The sequence below is a fragment of the Drosophila grimshawi genome, unplaced genomic scaffold (assembly GCF_018153295.1).
Source record: "Drosophila grimshawi isolate 15287-2541.00 unplaced genomic scaffold, ASM1815329v1 contig_1377, whole genome shotgun sequence".
In the NCBI taxonomy this organism is placed as follows: Eukaryota; Metazoa; Arthropoda; class Insecta; order Diptera; family Drosophilidae; genus Drosophila; species Drosophila grimshawi.
Genome location: NW_025062900.1, coordinates 1,429,548 through 1,448,660, shown reverse-complemented (window position 1 = coordinate 1,448,660; position 19,113 = coordinate 1,429,548). Strand labels below are relative to the sequence as shown.

The following is a 19,113-nucleotide window of genomic DNA, read 5'->3' as shown; positions in this document are numbered from 1 at the left end:
AGTATTTCAAACACGGCACAAAAATTGATATTTTAGCAGCTTAACTCTGGTCTACAAGGGTATTTAATATTCGTCCTAAGATAACCATTTATTCATTTTTTCTTTTTGTAAACTCAGTTTTTAAAGACTTTAACGCCTACCTAATATTATATTGAAATCATAAGTCTCAATCAACAATAATATTCATTTAAACTATTTTACTAAATAGTATTGCTAAACTGGAGAAAGTGTTAAGAGTTAAATAGATCGAATAACTTTGGCAAACAAACTTAAATTTGCAAAAACTTTACTTAAATGCTTAACAAAACGTTGCTTTCCGTTTGAGGACAGAGCTTAACGTTGCAAATAAACTATTTGAATAAATAGTATTGCTAAACTTTAGCAACATATTCGAATATTTGGCAAACAAACTTAAATTGTGCAACAACTTTACTTTAGAAAACGTTCCTTCCCCAATTGAGGGCAGAGTGTAACGTTTAAGTTCGCATTTTGTATATTTAATTAAAAAAAAAACATATATAATCTACATCTATATATATATATATATATCTACACATATCTATAATATAAACTTAGACCACAGAACTGTGAGGCGAACCTTTTTTGAAATCGACAACAAAAGAAAAAAGTATTCAAACTAACATTCAATTGTCTTAGTTTTAGTTTTAAGAAACCTATTTTATACCAATACATATATATATATATATAAATAATCTATATGTAATCTATATATAATCTATATATGAACGAAAGGATACGAATAAACGACACAGCTAGTCAAGCGAATGCAGACGAGTCTATTTGATTAACCACAGTGCTGTCCAGCTGATTAGAAACATTGTGCCAAAGACGACAAGGCGTACATCGATCAGTTGGCGTTGCCAGATGGTCAGCTGCCTGGCGTTGCCAGACAGATGCTGGGCACCCTTATGCCTGATGACATACTCCAACCAATACCCAGTCAAATTGCTGGCACTCAAAGGACGATCCCTATAAAGCTGTGAATCTACTTGAATCCTTTGCTTAAATTGCTCTTCTTTGAGCAGCCTTTGAATAGTTGCCAGCAGCTCGAGTGGAGTCAGTGCATCCATGTCCAGGCTTAAGCCCCAGCCCCTGGCTTGCATTTTGAGCAAATTGGCTCGCTGATCGCCGCGCAGTGGCAATCCCAGCAGGGGTATTCCATAGTACAGCGCCTCACTCAGACTACCCTTGCCGCCATGCGTGATGAGCAGACGGGTGCAGGGATGGGCCAAGAGCTGCGCCTGTGGCCACCAATTGGACAGTCTTATATGCCTGTTGGCCAAGCTAATCTCAGTGGCATTGTCGCCATCATAAGTCCAGCAAATATCATAATCCTCCAGCTGAGCAAATGCCTCCACAAAGATGCGCTCCAGTTGCGGCTGAGCCGAGCGCCAACTGAAACGTGTCCCGAGACTAAAGATGATAACGGAACGAGTCTGATTCAATGCCAAATTGGAGTTGTCAGTCGATCTCGATTGCTCCATCACAATGCCGCCTATGTCCAGCATGCTGGGCAACAGTGGAGCAATGGGTCCCTCGCTGATCATGTGGTGATTGTTCAGCGCCAGCGAGACTCGAAGACGCATCTCCTCAAAGCTGGGATAAGGAGGCGTGGCAAAGTGCGTGCTGCCACAAAATGCAAATATTCATTAATTGAAAACTAAAGCAGCATTTGGAGTAGCTCTCAAATTGGTAAGCCCATTAAAAGAGTTCTCATCTCGAGATCTCATTTTAATTTAATCGTAGCTCTTCTCTTCTCTTCTATGTTTTACTTCTCGATCATAAATTCAAATTTGAATATTTTATTTATAGTTCAATTTAATCTATTTTTTACTTTTTATATTATTCTGTTAATTATTTGAGAAATAGATCCTTGCCTCACCTATAAATCCGCTGCATGACGCGCCTGGCCAGCAGCTCCGCTGACTTCTCCCACACTCCGAATACCCAGCCCTCGAATCCCGTTCTCTGACGACTGTCGTAGGGTTGAGGGACATACCAACGCTCCTCGGGATTGACCAGCAGGCTGTGCACAAAGCCAATGGGCTGCTGGGTGCTGATAATGGCGACGGGGCACGCAAAGTGGGCTGCCACGCCCAGCAGATGATCATTGAAATGATAGCCAAGCAGCAGCAGATCATACGGCGTTGTGGGCGTGGCATGCATAAAGTTCAGCCAGGCGGATTGCAAGAGCAACTCCCCCGATTGCTCCAGAAGAGAGAGCGTTCTCTGCAGGCGACCCACAAAGTTGGCATTGTAATCAGTTATCTGCTGCTCCTTTGGCTGCCAATCCACCAGAAAGTGTGTAATATTCTCAGAGAGCCAATCATCCTCGAGGGGTAAGCTGGTGACGAGAGTCAACTGGTGTCCACGCTGGAGAAGCACACGTGCCACAGACAAATGGACGAGCAGCTGGGAGCGATGCACATCCACAAATACACCCAGAATATGACTGCCTCCGATTTGTGCAACAGCCCAAGCAGTGAGTAGCAAGACGAGTGTCAAACCGAGTGCCCAGTTCATAACTGAACCCAAAAAAAAGACAATTGACGCTGTTTGGATATGCAGGCAACCAATACAATCCATCAACTGCTGATAACATGCCCCGCAATTTGGTTATGCAACAAAGCTGAAAGCGAACTAATTGAATTTCTAGAATTACCCTTATAATAAAAAATCATATCGCTTAATGAGTAATTGTTTTGTTTTGTTTTGCTTTGCTTTTCTTCTTTCTTTGAGTGCACATTTAAAAAGCGACTATTTCTGTACGCGGTACTCCCATTGGAAATGGACAAAGGGTATTATGGATCTGTGCACAAGTATGTAACAAGCAGCAGAGAGCAATTTCGAGCCCATAAGGTATGCTTGAACAACTAGGCGATCTCTGAGACTATAACAAAGTTTCTTTAATTTTATTAATAACTCCGCTCGTTGTATATCTATATCAGATATTGTTATATAATGTACCCAGATATATTATTGATCAACTCTTCAACGATTGAATGACATAGGAAATGTGTCAGAAAAATGTATTTTCAAGTTTTAATGCAGAATTGAAATAGATAAACGAAACATGTATATTCACTTTTAGTGCAGAATTATAATAGATAAATAAAAACCTGCCTACATATTAAGCAGATGTGTTTAGTATAGCTTCTAGTCGAGGTCTCTCGACTAGCGCATTCTAACTTTATGTGCTAAGTATTTTTATAATAAAAAGACAGTCAGTATCCATATGCCTTATGGATTTTTAGACTTATTTTTTGGGCAGCTTTGAGAAGAAGTCCTCGTGAAATTCTTTCAAGATCAGCTTAAACTTATCGGCCTGCTGGGCCAGCAGGATCTTGTGCGCCTCGTCCTCGTTCTCGAGCAATTCATCCGCTTCGTGGAGCGTCTGCAGATAGTGCAGCCAGTTGGGCTCCAGTTCGAGAACCTGCTGGTGGGTCTGCTCTGCAATTGTCACACGATATTTGTGGAGGAGCACAAACAGCTCCAGCATGGGCGTGAATCTCATCTGCTTCAGGGGCACGGCGCGAACGAGGCGCTCAAACAGCTGATGGGCAACGATGGACTCGCTGTGGGTTCGAGGCACTCGCATCACCTTCTGCTCATTGCGTGACATATAGCGATAGACAGCTGTAGAGGTGAGATGTGGATTATTTTTTAGTAAGAAAATCGATTTATGTTATGAATATATATCAGAAGCCACTTACATTGAATTAGGTATGTAGCATGATTGAGCAGCAGTTTGATGTTCAGCGCCTGCCACTTCTCGATCCAGTCGAGCAGGGTGCTCTTGATGGGATTCTGATTGATGAGCACAAAGTGCACATGGGCAATGGCATCCACAAAGGATATATCATCGGCCAGCGAGCTATAATGCTCGATGCCGCCCTCAAAGACCCCGGCAGTCTTGGCGCTCGCGAGAAGGCGCTGAGTGAAAGCCTCCTCGGTCATCTCCCAGAGTGCCCGGTGCTGCTGCCAGTGGGCAATGTAGTCGCCAATATGTTGCTGCTGCCCCGCAATCTCTGCCTCAATGCGACGCACCAGCTCCGAGCATTCGGCATCATCGCGAAAGGCTCTCGCAAAATTCGGGCGTCTCTGCTCCCGGGGCAGCTTCAGCTTCTGCCCCAAACGTGGAAACTGATCCACCAGGCTCTGCACGCGATCAACAATCCCACGCAGCACTCCGCCAATTGTTGGCATATCGGGCAAAAGGACTATCTGCGCCTCCTTCACATCGGACTCCATCACCAGAATGGGTGCGGGCGACATGTCCTCCTCGCAGTGCAACGCCTCCAGCAGCAACTCCAGCGAGCTGCGCGCACAGCTCATAAAAGCACTCGCCAGCATATCATCAAAGACATTCACATATTGATGCCATTCCCTCGGCAGCTGCAACAATTGAGACTTGAGTTGCAGCTTTCTGTACTCTGATTGACATATTGAAAATATAGTTTGAGACTTAAAACAAATACAAGTTGCCGATAAGCAAATGGTTAAGTGATGCTTCCACTGGGAAGATTGTTAATCGAAAATCGATCCAAACAAATATCTCCCGCAACTTTGAAGCTAGTCATCAAGGCTTCATATTTTGGTTCTTGAGAATATATTATTTCGAAACCCTTACAGCGAAAGCCTTGAAGCTTCCACGATATACTCGCCTGTGCTCCCAATAAACAAGAAGTCGACTGGGCAGCTACGAAATTGATAAAATCTACAATCGATAATCAATAAACTCAAATATCTCCCACAATTTGAATGCTAGTCTCCAAATTTGGAAGGTATATTACCAGTCAAACTACAATCAGAGTATTTCTTAGTCGGTTACACTCGATTAGAATGTTTTCAGTTGTGTTCGACTGAAATTTCTACGCGCTCAGATAAAGATTACTCACCTCATCCTTGACGTCGTCAAACTCCTCCGACACGGCCAGCATCAGCTCGACGATGGTGTTGTAGTACTTGCGTAAGGCACTGTTGCCCCGATTGAGTCCACTGCTGAGCTGTTGTTCAAACACGGAAATCTCAACGGCGCCACTAAAATTCAGACGCAACATGGACGTGTCGCAGATGCGTTCGCAGCAGCGAACAATTTGCCTGTTCGCACGCTTGTAGATCTGCATGACTTGGCGCAGTTGGTCCACATACCACACGCAATCCTCCAGCCACTGGGCATAGCCGGCATTGGTGTCGCCATCACCAGCAACGGAGCCAAAGCTCAGCTTAAAAATGCCCGGCGCCAGCTGACGATCACAGGCCTGAATCAGGGGCCGGAACAGCTTCCTCTCCCTGGCAGTCAGTCGCAACATGAGGCGATTGTAGTCCAGGCACAGCTGCGACACACTGCAATAAACCGATCGAAGCTGCTCCTGTCGCTCGTAGATCTTCCGCACTGCCACCGGCAACGCAAAGGCCAATCTCTCAAAGTGCTCGGCCTGCTGGCAAATGTCCAAGATGCCAACATCTATGTTGCACTGCAGCCACGATTTGCGCAGCAGCAAATAACGCTCCAGTTTCTGGCCAAGATGCGGGCCACAAGTGGCATACAATTGTTGCCACTGCTCGTGGGAGACTTGCATCTGGCGCTCGAATTGTTCGCGCAGCAGCTCAAACTTCTCCAGCACTTGGGCGGTCTGCGGCACCGCTGGCAACCAGGAGGAGCTGCTCTGAGCCAAGCGATTGCGTAGCCAGCGCAAACGTTCCAAGTTGATGCGATAGCCGAGCGTGTGTGCAACATGCTGCGGCAACCACGATTGATGCCGCTGCGAGCGTTGTTGCAGCAACAATTGCCGCATTGTCGCATCCATATCCTCGCTGAACAGTTGCCACACGCGAGTAACTTGCCGCAAGTAGCACTTGCGCAGTGTGGCATGATACGAGTAGTACAGCATGACATTCAATGCCTCCAGTGACTCCTCCACGTTGCACACACAGCGAAACACGTTGGCAATCAGTCGCTGCTGTGTCTCCTCCATGCGTTGCACGCTCCTCCGATAACTGGACACCTTTTCATACCACTCGGCACGGTGCACGTTGAGCATGAGGTGCTTGGAGCCATTGCAGCGCAGTTGATTGAGTGCAACGAGAAACTGCTGCTCCACACGCCCCGCAATCTTCTCAAGCTGCTCGCCACTGGTGCCACTAAACTGGGTCCTCTCCAGCTTCTCGTTCTCATCCAGGCGGCCAAACACAATCATTGCCTCGCATATATCCATTAGATCGCCGAGACGCTCCATGAACGCGTCGATCTGATTGAATATGTTGCCCAGTTGGAGTTGCCAGCCAATGTTCTGCTGCAAGCGATGCACGTGCTCCTTGTAGGCCATGCAACACTCCAGCGACAGGTTGCACATCTTGATGCCCAAGCGTGGACGACCCGTCAATATAATATCCAAGTCTATCTGCTCTGTGCAGTATTTGATTATCTGATTGCTCAGATTGCGAAAGAGTATCGTAATCCGATCACTGCTCGCATAATGCTCCGAGTGTGTCCAGATGAAGCGCATCAGTTGTATAATGTGTGGCAGCAGTTGCGACACTGCGGCCGGCGTGGCTGCCACATCGATTTTGGCACATGGCTCCACGAGCAGATGCAGAAACTTTATGTTCGACATGGCCAAGAGTTGCTCCTGCTGGCCAGCCTCGAGCAGCTCCCCAATTTGGGTCATGTGCACAGATTGCCATTGGCGCAGCACCTTAAAGACACGCTGCACGTCAAACTGGGCCAGCTGCGAGTTCATGCCCTGCAGCACCTCCACTACAAGTATGAAACAACATAAATAATAATTTTAGAATTGACATATGATTATCTAAAATATGCCTGTTGGGCAAAGTAAAGTGAAATATTTATGGGAGAAGAAAGTCCTCTTCAGGGATCACATTGCTCACACTTTTAATAGAGTAAATTTCTATTGAGAATAAACTATATAAAAGTGATTATAAATCTGCCTTAGAATCATTCCAGCATTGACTTGCATGGAAAAGCGAGGATTGGACCTACAGAAGATAGAATCGAGAATTGTATAACAAATGCAATTGAGTATTTTGAAATAACTCTCGAAATACTGACTGTAACTTTCAAATTGTAAGAGAAATGTGGCTCCATCGATTTGCGATCATCGATTCTCATCGATTTCCTAGCCTCCTAGTAAATGTAGCAAAGGCAAGTAAATGTGCCAAGTTGCAAAGAAATAAATTAAAGCTTTATAAATGAAATCTTAAAATGGTTTAAAAATGATGCTCACAACGATATTCCCAGAACTCGAACTCATCGTTGACTGTGGCCAGTTCGTGGGGCACCATCAGCGTGCGATCGCCGAGCACCGTGCGAATCTGCGTGGTCCAGTAGACTGCAATGCTCTCTAGATTCTTAAACAATGGCCTGTCGCAGACAATCGGCTTGCCGCCAATCTGATGCAGCACAAAGGGGACATACAGCGACGAGATGCCGCCAATCTTGGCGTTCATGGCAAACATAAAGGCCAACAGCCTGTCCAGACTGGCACAGAAGCGTGAGCGAACTGTTGGATTCCAGTCGCTGTAGTTGCGAAAGATGGGCGCATAGAAACGCTCCAGCAGACACATGAGACTAGCGTCCACATCGCTGTGAATACTCCCAAAATGAATCTCGTCGTGGAACCCATCAACTGTGAAGATCTCATTCGGTTCGCCGCGCAGAAAATAGCTAATGTCATCCACGTGATCCGTGGGAAAGCCCAGACAAGCACTGAGCTTGTTTCCCTCATACCAAATGCTTAGCAACGGTTCATTGACCTCCAGCAGCCAACGACGTATCATATCCAGCGGTTCCTCACGCCAATCCTGTTGTGTGAGTGCGTAGAGCAGCGTCATCCGTTGTATATACTCAACCAATTGATTGAGCTCTTCATCTGTGTACGTGGGACGCGGCGTTGGCGGACGCACTTCCTCCGGCTTAATCTCAACTTTGCGCTCTGTTTCGGAAAACTTTATTAATGCAAAAATGTGAAAGTTTTTTTGCAAATTCTCACCCTCGTCATCGGATAATTCCGAGTCGGTTAGTCGTTCATCTTCCACAGCGCTCGAGGATGTCATTTTGCACTTTTCCCAGCAGGACACACAAAATTAAACAATACATTGTTCCTATGGTAGCTGAAGCGCGTATTGAAAAAGCCGTTAAGTCAGCTGATAAAGTTAACAATGCTTAACAACACTTAAAACTCGAAAGATGGCAGCTATCGATATATCGAGTAAGCATATTGTTGGCAAATCGGATGAGTTCGTTTGAGCGATAGCAGATATCGATATCGAGTAATTATTGCACGCATATCGACGCCAAAGTCAAATTCAAGCGCAACGTTGTTTTGCTCGTATTAAATAAAATAGAGATAAAAGATATAGCAAAGTTAAAAAAAAGATGAGCACTGAAGCAATGGAGCACGTTTGCTCTTCGGCCAATAAACTGTTCCCCGAGCTGAATATGCGTCTCAGTGACCTAACGCATCCAACGGAAGCATTTCTCACCCGTACTTTTGTGCATTATTTGCGAGCATTTGGCTTTCGCGTGGAGCCGCCCTACAATATTGAATCGAAGGATACGTCGCGGGAGAAGCGCCAATTCCTGAGCAAACTGTGCCGTCTAGTGGAGCGCATACTGCAAATCTCGTTTCCCGGCAAACCCTTCACCTACATTGACATCTTCGAGCCAAGTCTGTAAATTACTTTTGATTGAATTGATTAATAATAATGTGTTTATGCAGCTGTTCGAAAGACAAGAAATACGCTGGACGTGCTCTTCAATTACTATTGTTTCTACAAAATGCACAAGAAGAAGATTGTCACACCGGTTGTGGAGAAGCACAAGGAACATCACACGCTAACCTCAACACTTGGCGCCAAGCAAAAGGAATTGGGGAAGAACCAACAGGATGCGGCCCAATGGAAGATAAATAAAGCCAAGTCTGAGGCAAACATTGAACAACTGCGCGAGGAGCTGCCAAAGGCACTGGCCGAGCTACAGGCGCAGTCAAAGCTGCTCGAGCAGAAAGAAGCAGAAGCCAAATTGCAGGAGCAGCAGCTGCAGGAAATTACAGGCCAAGTGAATCAGCTCAAGCAGCTGGTCAGCGATGTGCCCAATGTTAAAGAGTAATTAAATATATTCTATAATATACATAAATATATATTACAACTGTTAACAGGCAAACGGCACAAATTGCTGCACGCATTGATTGCTTCAAGGTGGAAATTGCCAAGCAGGAGGAACAACACAAGGAGCGACGCATGGAAATCGAGACGAATCAGTTGCTCAACGATGAAATCGACAAGCTCTTTACCATACTTCCGCCAGAGGCACTGAGTGCCTACAAGAAGTGCCTCAAAGAGAAGGAGCAGCTGGAAAAGGAGCATCTCTCGCTGGAGACCACAAATCAAGGTCTCCTCACCAACGAACAGGAACAGCAACAACAACTTCAGCAGCGTGAAAACGAAGTGAAACAATTGAAACTCAACTGCGAACATGAAGCACAGGCAGCAAAACAAAAAATCGCCGACCAAGAAGCTGAAATTGTCCAACAAGCTGCTCGAGTGGAGCAACTGGAGCAGAGCAATAATAATTTGCTGGAGCAGCTGGAGGCGGAGCAGTGTACGGCTGAGCATGTGAAGAGCTTCGTTGTGAAATTGGATGATAAAAACATACGCGATATTTAAGTTCTTAATATATTTTCATTTGATTATTTCTAATTCGCGGTCTCTGCTATTTTTTGTGGTTATGTATCCATTTTCTTGCTCTCCAAGTGTGCCTTCAGCTGTTGACTGAAATCATCCTCGACATTATCATCGTCCCAGTTGTCCTCCCACACATTGGGCTCCTCCACATCGTCGGCCACACGAAAATCTGCGATTGCAATAAATTTAATTTCGCTTTTGCCAAAAACAACAAATTTCTTCACCTTCAGCGGGAAACTCTTCGAACTCATCGTCTTCCTCCAGCAGACCCAAGTCTTCACTCTTCTGATTCGTCTCCTCCTTATCCTTATCCTTTTCCTTATCGGCCGAAGACATTATTATTTTTCTTGTGTGTCTGGTCTTTAATTGTTAAACAATTTTCTTGCTCAATTTGACGCCGAAACGAAATGATGCCGAGTCATTTGTCTAGTGATGAGCAACTAGGCTTATCGATATATCGATAGCGTAATGTGAGACGATTGTTGGTATGCAAGGCGCTGCCACATCGACGTCAGGAAAGTTGACGCGCTCTTTGCTTTTTCAAATATGCATTTATTAATTTTTTTTTGTTTTTTTTTATAACATTTTGACTTGTGGCTATTTGACTTTCAAGCTAATAGGGTTATTGAGCAGTTTGAAATGTACGTAACGTTAACATTTATAATAAATAGTTTTGCTGTATGCTTTTGATTCATTGCATGTTTTTGGTTTTTTTTCTTGTTTGTTTTTTCTTTCGATTCGTTTTCTTTTGTTTGCTGGGCTATTATTTTTTTGTCCAGTTGGATTTTTTTGCTTGCCAAAACTGTTGATTTTTTTGTTGTACGCTTATTGTAAAAATTTTGTATGCCAAAATATATCTACATGTGTATTATATAGAATTTTTGTTTCTGTTTAAATATGCTACTTTTATAAAGGAATAAAACACCATACATTTGATTAATTTATACCATATTTGAACTTATTGTTCGATTTGTGTTTTTCTTTGTTTTACTTCATTATGGTTTACTTTTGTGTGTGTGTGTGTTTTTTTTATTTTATTTTTTATTAATGGGCTTTCTCAATCTTTGTTTATTTTATTTCTGCTCTATACATTATTCATCACAGACGCACAACGCACAAATAAAAAAAATGCAATGCAATTATTATCATCATTTAACAATTTGTTTTCAAGCTCCATTTTGCTTAACTTTGACGCCGACCTCTTTAGAAAATGCCATTGTCCAACTGATTACAATATTTTTTTTCAGGTTAACATATATAATTCACATTTTTATAATACTAATTAGTGCTGCTCTTTCCAAAAGTTTAATAAATAATATAACTTTTTTGTGGTTTTTCTTTCTTTTTTGCTTTTGTTTTTGTTGCAGAGTTGGGTGCTGTAATTTGATTAATTTGATTATTTAAAAAGTGCATGCCGCGTCCCCTTTTCCCCTTTTAAGTTGCACGGCCCTAGTGTATGGGTGTGTGTGTATATATATACATATATAAATATATATATATATATGTATTTATGTATATAGTGGTATGTGTGTATTATTACATAGTATATGAAAGCTTTCTAGAAAAAACAGTTTATCACATATAGAGAGGAAGTGTTAAATATGTTTGTTTTCTGTTCTAGCATTTTGCGTTGGTTGTGTCTATTTTTTTCCTTTTTTGATTTGATATTTTTGTTTCGACTTTAAGTTGAATAAAACTACAAACATGCATGGTATGTATATACTATTGGTAAACTAAATTATACAAAAAAAAGAAGAAAACAGCTTAGCCTCATAAAATGCATATAGTAGTAGTAGTAAATAACAGACATACATATTCATCATCATCATCATCATCATCATCATCTTCTTCATCATCTTCAACGTCATCATTATGTCCATTTAATACACATTTGCAAGTTTTTTTCAAGACGAAGAGCACCAATAAAGTTACGCTTGAGCTTAAGCAAAAAAAAGATAAAAAGATATATATGTACACATCATATATATATCTATGTTGGGGTAAAACAAGTTGCATTAATAAATATGGACAAATAATATGACAAAGAATTATTTTAACAGGCTACAATACAGTTACAATACGGTTTAAGTTCTAGCACACATAGTAAAGAGTTCTCTCTCTCTCTTTCTCGCTCTCTTCTCACCTCTCGCCACTTGCTACTTCACTCAGCACTCGTTACTCGTTGCTATGTGCGCAGAGAGACTTCTGTAAATAGTTGAGAGTTTGTTGGTTGTGTTTTGTTTTGTTTTGTGTGTGTTTTTGTCTCTTCATTTTTTTTAAAACGCTAAGCGTTCTCTAACGGTTTTTGTTTCGCGCTTACAAACTACATAAATACACATCGAACATCAAAAATATTTTTATATATATACATATATATATGCATAATAGTAATAATAAAGGATTAATGCAAGTCATGCATGTGCTAAAAGTCGCTCACAGCAAATGCAGCGAGTAAAATACACTCGCTCTCGCTCTCTTTCTCTCGCCGCGCATTTTACTCGCCACGCTTATGCAGTGCGAGCTTTACAAGCTACAAGACTATACATCTATATATATATATATATGTATATATATAAGTAATAATTACAAACAACAAATTACTAGAGGAAACTGTTTTTTGTTTGTTTTTTGAAGAAAACTGCTTTTTACTCGCGTCTTGTACGTTTTGGACGAGTGGCTGCCAGCGTCGAGCTATCGCCACTGGATGCTGAGGATGCACCACTCGCTGCAGCATTCGCTGCATTCCCTCCACCACCACCGGCACCAATGCCCTCCGCTGAGGATATGGCCGTTATGGTTGCCGAAATGGTCGCCGGCTGTCGATTGTCTGCCACGCCGCGCACCTTGCGCGATGCCACCGATTGGGCGGTCACCTGCAGCGAGATGGCGTGCGTATTGAGCTTCTCTGCCAGCAGCAGATCCTTGAGACCCTTCATCTTCTGGCTGTAGAGTGTGATCACTGGGCGCTTTAGCATTATCTCGAACGGATCGTAATCATCGACAAGTGGTGCAAGTGGAGCCTGCTCAACGAGGGCGTTGCTCTTGTTGCTGCTCTCCTCCAATTTAGCTTCTTTGTGCTGCGCTTTTTGCTGCTGCGTTTCATTAGCCTCACTCGGCGACAACTGCGTCAAAGTGTTGCTGCTGCCCCCATTGCTTGTTGTTGTTGATGTTTTAGCCTCCTTATCAGTGTTGTTGCTGTTGCTGCAGTTGTTGTTGTTGTTGTGCGTTGCTTCGCTGGACGTGGTTTGCTCGGCGGCGACAACAGCTGCCGTCTGCTGCTTTTGATCGGCAAATGGCTGACCACCGCCCTGCAGCAGAAAATCGGGATTTAAAATCTTCTCGCCACAAGCTGCGGTTAAATCGGCCAATGTTGTGGGTAGCTCCGATTTGGGCTTCTGTCACCAAACAAGAAGGAATACAATTAATAGTTAATTACAAATTGTAAATAAAATAAAATAAATCAAATAAATCTGGTAAATATTTTTTGTTTCTGAATATGAACCCCAGAGATGGTCATTTCTAATGATTGATTATAAAGGGATAAGTGTCTTTTCAGGATTGGCTAAAACGGTTCTCATTCATATTTAACTATGATAATTCAATATCAATATTGATAAGCAAGAGCTGAAGAGACTGCTGCTAAGCATCTTTTGGATATCCAAGGAATCATTCCTATTATTATATAATCTGTTGTCTAAATGCACAATTACCATATTTCAGCACTCATCTAAATAACTACAATAACAAAATAATAATAGATACATATACGCAGGCTGCATGTATATATATATATATTTATATATAACTATATATAGATGCATATAGAACAGCCAAAGGCAGCCCATACATTGGAAAATTCGCATAGAAAACTCAATTAAAAGTTGACCTACATAAATTTCGAGTCAAAGGAGGACCAAAGTAGGTCAATCAGCCAGCCCAACTTTTATTACGCACCTCATCTTTTTTGACAACCGAATTGTTGTTGTTGTTGTTGCCCTCCAAATGCAGCAAAGCCTCTGCAGTTGCCGCAGCTGCTGCCACAGCAGCCGCTGCCTTTTTAGCCTCCAAAGCGGCGGCCTGTTCGGCCTCCAAGTCCTCGGGCAGCTTGATGACCACCTGTGAGCGTATATCGTAATCAAACTTGGTTATGTTGGTGACCAGTGGTTTGGCCCAGCCAATGTGGAGAATGGGCGTCAAACTGTCCTCCTCCCACTGACAGATGCCGTCGTAGAAACGCAACAGATTGGCAAACACCTCCGAGTCCCGAATAATGCTGCGTGCCGAATGGCCCGAGCTCTCCGTCTTCATCACGTATGGGATGAGCTCGTTGGCAATGTCGAGCAGCTCCTTGTAGATCTCCTCGTCATCACGACACTGATACGTGTACAGCCGGATGACATCGGCTGCATTGGCCCAGGCGGCGAATGCCTCGCGATACTTCAACAGGCGATTGTAGTAGTTGCCCTGAAAGATGTGCGGATACACATGATGATTGTGATAGTGGGTTCGCGACGATTCGATGGCCTCGCGGAATAGTTGTTCGCAGCCAATGCTGCGATGCGTCCGGTTGATCTCCTCCAGTTCGCCGAGCAGACCCAGTGCCATGGGGTATCGCTTGAGGTGACCCAGATCGTAGAGTAACCATAGCAATTGTTGCTGCAACTCGGCAACCTCAACGCAATCGCTATTCGCACTCAGCGAAATGTTGAGTGCCACACAAATCGCAGCGACTTCCATGCCACGTTCACAGACCACAGCGAGTCCACCCAGGTAGAGCCACGAGCCGGATTCGATGCCGGCGCCAATGTCCTGGCCACGTTTATCCTCGCTACCCTTGCCGTGCCAGGTCACCTCGATGCTCTCCACATGCTTCTGGCCAAACACCACCCAGGCATGATCCTCGGAGATGGCCAGACGCACATCCCTATAGCCCAACAGCTGACAACCGGCGGTTGTGGCGAGTGCCACACCAAAGCAATCCAACTTGTTGCCCGACAAATAGCTGTAGAGATTCTGCAGATGTGCTCGATCCTTGTAGCTGCTGCGTATCAGCGAATTCCAAATCACATCCGACACCTTCTTGATGATGTCCCGTGTCGCCTGGCGATGCGGCTTTGGCTTCTCCACCACCGACAATATGTTCTGGAACTTTTTGTAGAGACCCGCAATCAGCTCGTGTGTCACAACCGGAAAGGGGACGCTGTTGCCCATGATGACGTCACTGCTGCCACCTAAACGCCAATTAAAAAATGCAATTAGTATTGACAATTGACAATCACAAACAATTATTAAATACAGCAAATTATTCAAACGCAACAAACACAATAATTCGTGTATTGAGCTTCTCTTTTTCTTTTCGATTTTATTAATTTTATTTTATGAAAGAACATGAGATGAATTAATAAAAATATACTCATATATTCGAACTCCATAAATTATCACTTTACCCAACATTTTTGATTCGCATCTCCTGTTCTTTTATTTTATAAATTGTCAACTGTTTTTTTCTTCTAGCAAGCTCTAAAAAGTATGCTTTGAAATTTTCTCATATTTGTTAATATACGGATTACATTGACTATATTCGAATTCTTTGGTATTTCACAAATTTGTAATAGCCTTACACCCAAAAAGGATTTTTATATAAAATAGATTTATAAATATATTAATTAAAATCTTTAAAAACAATAGATTCCTGAAACAAAAATCGTCCAAAAAAATATTCAGCCTATTAGAAATTATTGAAAAATATTTTGTAGGCTTCAAACTACTTTTAAAATATTTTGTTCAGCTAATAAAAATGTTAGAAAAATATATTTATGCGTAACTTTAATTGAATATTTTATTTATATATATTTTTAAATATATTTTGATCGAATAATATTCACACTCTTTTTTTTAGTTTGTCGCTTTCAGTTAAATTGATAAAATCGAAATGAAAAGTGAACTGCTGGAATGGAATCCAACCTTTACAAGGAAGGAAAGAGGACTTTATGCTCACCTAGAGTCGCCTGAGCTGCCTGGGCAGCTTGGGCCGCCTCGCCCGTTGTCAGCGACAGTTCAATGTAGCCGACGACAATGGAGAGCAGTGTCAGATCTGGTTCGATGGCGCTGGTGAGGGAACGACGGAATAGATTCACCACATCCGATGTGGATTTCAAGGGGAACAGGCTGGCGTCAACGATGCCGTTGAGGGCCATGCACGGACTGGCGCTGGCGCTGCGTGTAACTGTTGACATGTTGACGCTTGCAGCTGCTGATGCTGCACAACACTTGACAGCACTAAACAGAAAAAAGGATTTGTCGCACACTTTCTATTGCTTTTGGTTTGTTCTGCTTCTGCTGCTGCTTCGTCTTCTTTTTCTTCTTCCTCTTGTTCGTTTGAGCAGTTGCGCTGTTGTTGTTGTTTAGCACTGGCCGCAGGCGCTGTTGCATGCACACTGGACGAGTTGCACTTCCACTTGACAGCAGCAGCAACAGCGGCAGCAGCGGTAGCAGTACAGCCAGACACTTTGTTGCTGCAACATTTGAGCGGAGAGCATGGGCCAAGGGAGGGGGCAGTGTGTGTTTGTGCAATGGACGCCACAAGTTGACAAACAACTTTTTTACTTTCCACCTTGTTTGCGCGCACTGTTTGCCCTTTTTTTTCTTTTTGGATTCTTTTTTTTTTTGTTTAGGCCTCTCTTCGTAGTTTTGCTTTGTCGCGCTTTGTGCACTTATTCTTGAGCAGGATTTTTAATGCAATGTGTTGCGCTATAGATGGCGCTGCATTTTTAATATATTATTTTTGCAATTGCAATTTGTATTCTCTTTTCGCGTTGCGCTTTTTCTGCTTCTTTGTGTATATGTGCAAGTGAGTGCTCTTATGTGTGTGTATGTGTATGCGTGCGTCGGTCAAAATTGCACTGGTGCTTCGTTAATTTCTGTCGTGCAGTTTACCGTTTTTGTTGTTGCCGTTAAATATCCTGTCGTCGCTTCGCACTCGTTTTGCACACGTCAGCAGCCGCGACGGCAGCAGCGCTGCTTGTTTGGCAGGTGCGTTGAGCGTCGGCAGCAGCAGCAGCAGCTGAAATTGCGTAGCGTTGTCGTTTTATTGCGTAGCATTCAAAGTAGCTCCCCGCGTCACCTCACCAGCCCCTCGCTAACACACGTGGGAATCTACGTCGTTAATATCTTTCTCTCTCTCTTTTGCAGTGTGTTGAATTTTATTTTATATTTATTCTTTTTGTATTTATCACAATTTTATTTATTTTATTTTGTTTGATGCGGGTAAAATTTGTGTGTTGCGTCGACTGTTTGTTGTTGCCGCTGCTTTATTATTATTGTTGGCATTTTGCTTTGGCCAATCGTATGCGTTTTTTTGTGGTCTTTTTTAGCGTCATTAGCACACTTGGCAGCACTCAATAACAGCGTTGCCACCAGGGCGCTTTTAATGCGAGTCACTGTGAAAAGAGTCACAGTGATTTTTAATGAAAACGATTTGTATTTAGTTGTTAGCTTTAAAGATTCAAGATTGTTCAATAATTTAACTTTAATAATACAACTTTTATTTATAGTAATAATAAATATAAATAATACTGGGGAATCTCTCACTAAGTTACTCTCACCCATTCGTAGTTACTTTACAGTTGCGCATCTCTAGCTGTTTTAGTAAAATATATGTAAACAAATGCCGGCTTTCCTCGACTTCAATTGTTGCAAGACCATCGACTGCAAACAGGGCGCAGTGCGTGCTGTCCGTTATAACGGTAAACCTTAAATAGTGTTATTAAATGTTGGAATATTTATCCGCTTTCTTTGCTTTTAGTTGATGGCACTTATTGCATGAGCTGCGGCTCCGACAAAAAGGTGAAACTTTGGAATCCCGCAACGGGATTATTGCTCAAAACATATGGCGGCCATGCGGACGAGGTGACCGATGCTGTGGGCAGCTGCGACAGCAGCTATATCGTCTCTGCCAGCCTGGACAAAAGCATCATCTACTGGGATGTGTCAACAGGTAAGAAAACTCTTCTACTTCTACATACAGTGGCGTACAAAATTATAGCACCACTATTTGGTTCGTTTCTTGATTCGTAAGCAAGCGATATCGTTGTGATGCCATTATTTTGTGCACAAGTGTAGCTATATAACTGTTTATATAGATAGGCTAGAATTTATATAATACACAATAACGATTTCTGTAAGGTACGACTGTAAGTGCTACTATTATTCTACCCCCGACTGTATGCAGACTCACCTGTTTCCGTTGCATTCGCAGGTACTCCCGTGCGTCGGCTGCGCAGTCACGCTGGCGGCGTGCGCTGCGTCTGCTTCAACGAGGACTCGAGCATAGCGATATCGGGGGGTCGGGATAATGCCGTGATGTGCTGGGACATACGCACCCGGCGCCTGGAGCCGGTGCAGGTGATGAAGGAGGCAAAGGATTGCATTACCACAGTGCTGACCAATGAGCAGAAGATCTATGCCTCGTCGCTGGACGGCTGTGTGCGTCACTACGACATACGCATGGGCGAGATGTGCTGCGACAAGATTGGCCAGGCCATCACCTACCTGGCGCAGACGAGGGACGAGCAGTGCCTCGTCGCTGGCTGCCAGGACAGCGTGGTGCGCCTGCTCGACTGCGAATCGGGTGGCTTACTCTCCGAGTATAAAGGCCACCAGGCCGATGATTATCACATCGAGTGCGGCATCTTGGCCAGCGATGCGCATATTGTGGCCGGCTCCAGCGCGGGAGATGCCGTCATCTGGGATCTGCTCGAGGCGAAAGTGCTTCAACGCATTCGCATAAGTAGTTATAACTTATATATATAGTAAATCCGATCTTAACTTTGTTATACTTTTAGGTGATAATGGAGGCGTGGTGCATTCCTTGGCAACGCATCCCAAGCGACAGGAGCTGCTCTTTGCCAGGAGGAGGGATATGTATGTCTTCTCAGCAGATCTTCAAATTGAGGAGCAGCAATTGTAGCAATGCAGAAATTGGGATTGAAACACCCCCTATAATAGTAATAGTAATTGTAGAAATATCAAATCTTCTAGCATTTAGTATTAGCTTAATTTATATCGAAATAAGGCTAGTCATGATTCTGTTAGTTTTATTGTTCTGAAATATTATTTCTACACTCAAGAAAATCATCCAAAATTTTCGGGCTTTGCATTTTTGTGAATTTTTCTAAAGTTTACAAAAAATATATATAATTTTCAAGACGTTTTTTATGAAGAATTATTATATTAGCTTTGTTATACTTATATTATTGATAAACATAAACAATAAAGCGGAGCCAGTAACTTTCAACCATGTAGGTTGGAATCTTCTGATAAAATTATATGTATATATATATAAAATCCGTAATAACCCTCCATTATGTAGAGTTTGACTCCCCCTGG

General features: G+C 43.0%; 6 protein-coding genes across 7 annotated transcripts; 2 read left to right on the top strand and 4 right to left on the bottom strand.

Moving 5' to 3' along the window:
• Window positions 1-719: 719 nt before the first annotated feature.
• On the bottom strand, window positions 720-2,558 carry LOC6562692 (UDP-glycosyltransferase UGT5). The gene is made up of 2 exons (XM_001989322.3): window positions 1,904-2,558; window positions 720-1,647 (listed from the first exon to the last, which is right to left on the bottom strand). The coding sequence occupies exons 1-2, from the start codon at window positions 2,542-2,544 to the stop codon at window positions 798-800; spliced, it is 1,491 nt and encodes a 496-aa protein (XP_001989358.1). The 5' UTR covers window positions 2,545-2,558; the 3' UTR covers window positions 720-797.
• Window positions 2,559-3,211: 653 nt separating this feature from the next.
• On the bottom strand, window positions 3,212-8,097 carry LOC6562693 (dynein-1-beta heavy chain, flagellar inner arm I1 complex). Its single transcript, XM_001989323.2, has 5 exons — window positions 8,034-8,097; window positions 7,269-7,976; window positions 4,920-6,781; window positions 3,735-4,416; window positions 3,212-3,657 (listed from the first exon to the last, which is right to left on the bottom strand). The coding sequence occupies exons 1-5, from the start codon at window positions 8,095-8,097 to the stop codon at window positions 3,278-3,280; spliced, it is 3,696 nt and encodes a 1,231-aa protein (XP_001989359.1). The 3' UTR covers window positions 3,212-3,277.
• A 231-nt stretch (window positions 8,098-8,328) lies between these two features.
• Window positions 8,329-9,741, top strand: LOC6562694 (bromodomain-containing protein DDB_G0280777). Its single transcript, XM_001989324.2, has 3 exons — window positions 8,329-8,711; window positions 8,763-9,147; window positions 9,201-9,741. The coding sequence occupies exons 1-3, from the start codon at window positions 8,420-8,422 to the stop codon at window positions 9,706-9,708; spliced, it is 1,185 nt and encodes a 394-aa protein (XP_001989360.1). The 5' UTR covers window positions 8,329-8,419; the 3' UTR covers window positions 9,709-9,741.
• On the bottom strand, window positions 9,704-10,152 carry LOC6562695 (probable 26S proteasome complex subunit sem1). The gene is made up of 2 exons (XM_001989325.2): window positions 9,951-10,152; window positions 9,704-9,895 (listed from the first exon to the last, which is right to left on the bottom strand). Exons 1-2 carry the CDS (start codon window positions 10,060-10,062, stop codon window positions 9,768-9,770), a joined length of 240 nt encoding a protein of 79 aa, XP_001989361.1. The 5' UTR covers window positions 10,063-10,152; the 3' UTR covers window positions 9,704-9,767.
• Window positions 10,153-12,337: 2,185 nt separating this feature from the next.
• LOC6562696 (menin) lies at window positions 12,338-17,072 on the bottom strand. 2 transcript variants are annotated; one of them, XM_001989326.2, is made up of 3 exons: window positions 15,725-17,072; window positions 13,681-14,957; window positions 12,338-13,121 (listed from the first exon to the last, which is right to left on the bottom strand). In XM_001989326.2, the coding sequence occupies exons 1-3, from the start codon at window positions 15,960-15,962 to the stop codon at window positions 12,372-12,374; spliced, it is 2,265 nt and encodes a 754-aa protein (XP_001989362.1). In that variant the 5' UTR covers window positions 15,963-17,072; the 3' UTR covers window positions 12,338-12,371. The 2 variants fall into 2 exon arrangements, with proteins under 2 accessions (XP_001989362.1, XP_032592038.1); XM_032736147.1 differs by having other exon boundaries at window positions 12,338-13,118.
• A 270-nt stretch (window positions 17,073-17,342) lies between these two features.
• LOC6562477 (WD repeat domain-containing protein 83) lies at window positions 17,343-19,050 on the top strand. The gene is made up of 4 exons (XM_001989327.2): window positions 17,343-17,471; window positions 17,531-17,722; window positions 17,984-18,514; window positions 18,570-19,050. The coding sequence occupies exons 1-4, from the start codon at window positions 17,393-17,395 to the stop codon at window positions 18,692-18,694; spliced, it is 927 nt and encodes a 308-aa protein (XP_001989363.1). The 5' UTR covers window positions 17,343-17,392; the 3' UTR covers window positions 18,695-19,050.
• The last annotated feature ends 63 nt before the right edge of the window (window positions 19,051-19,113 follow it).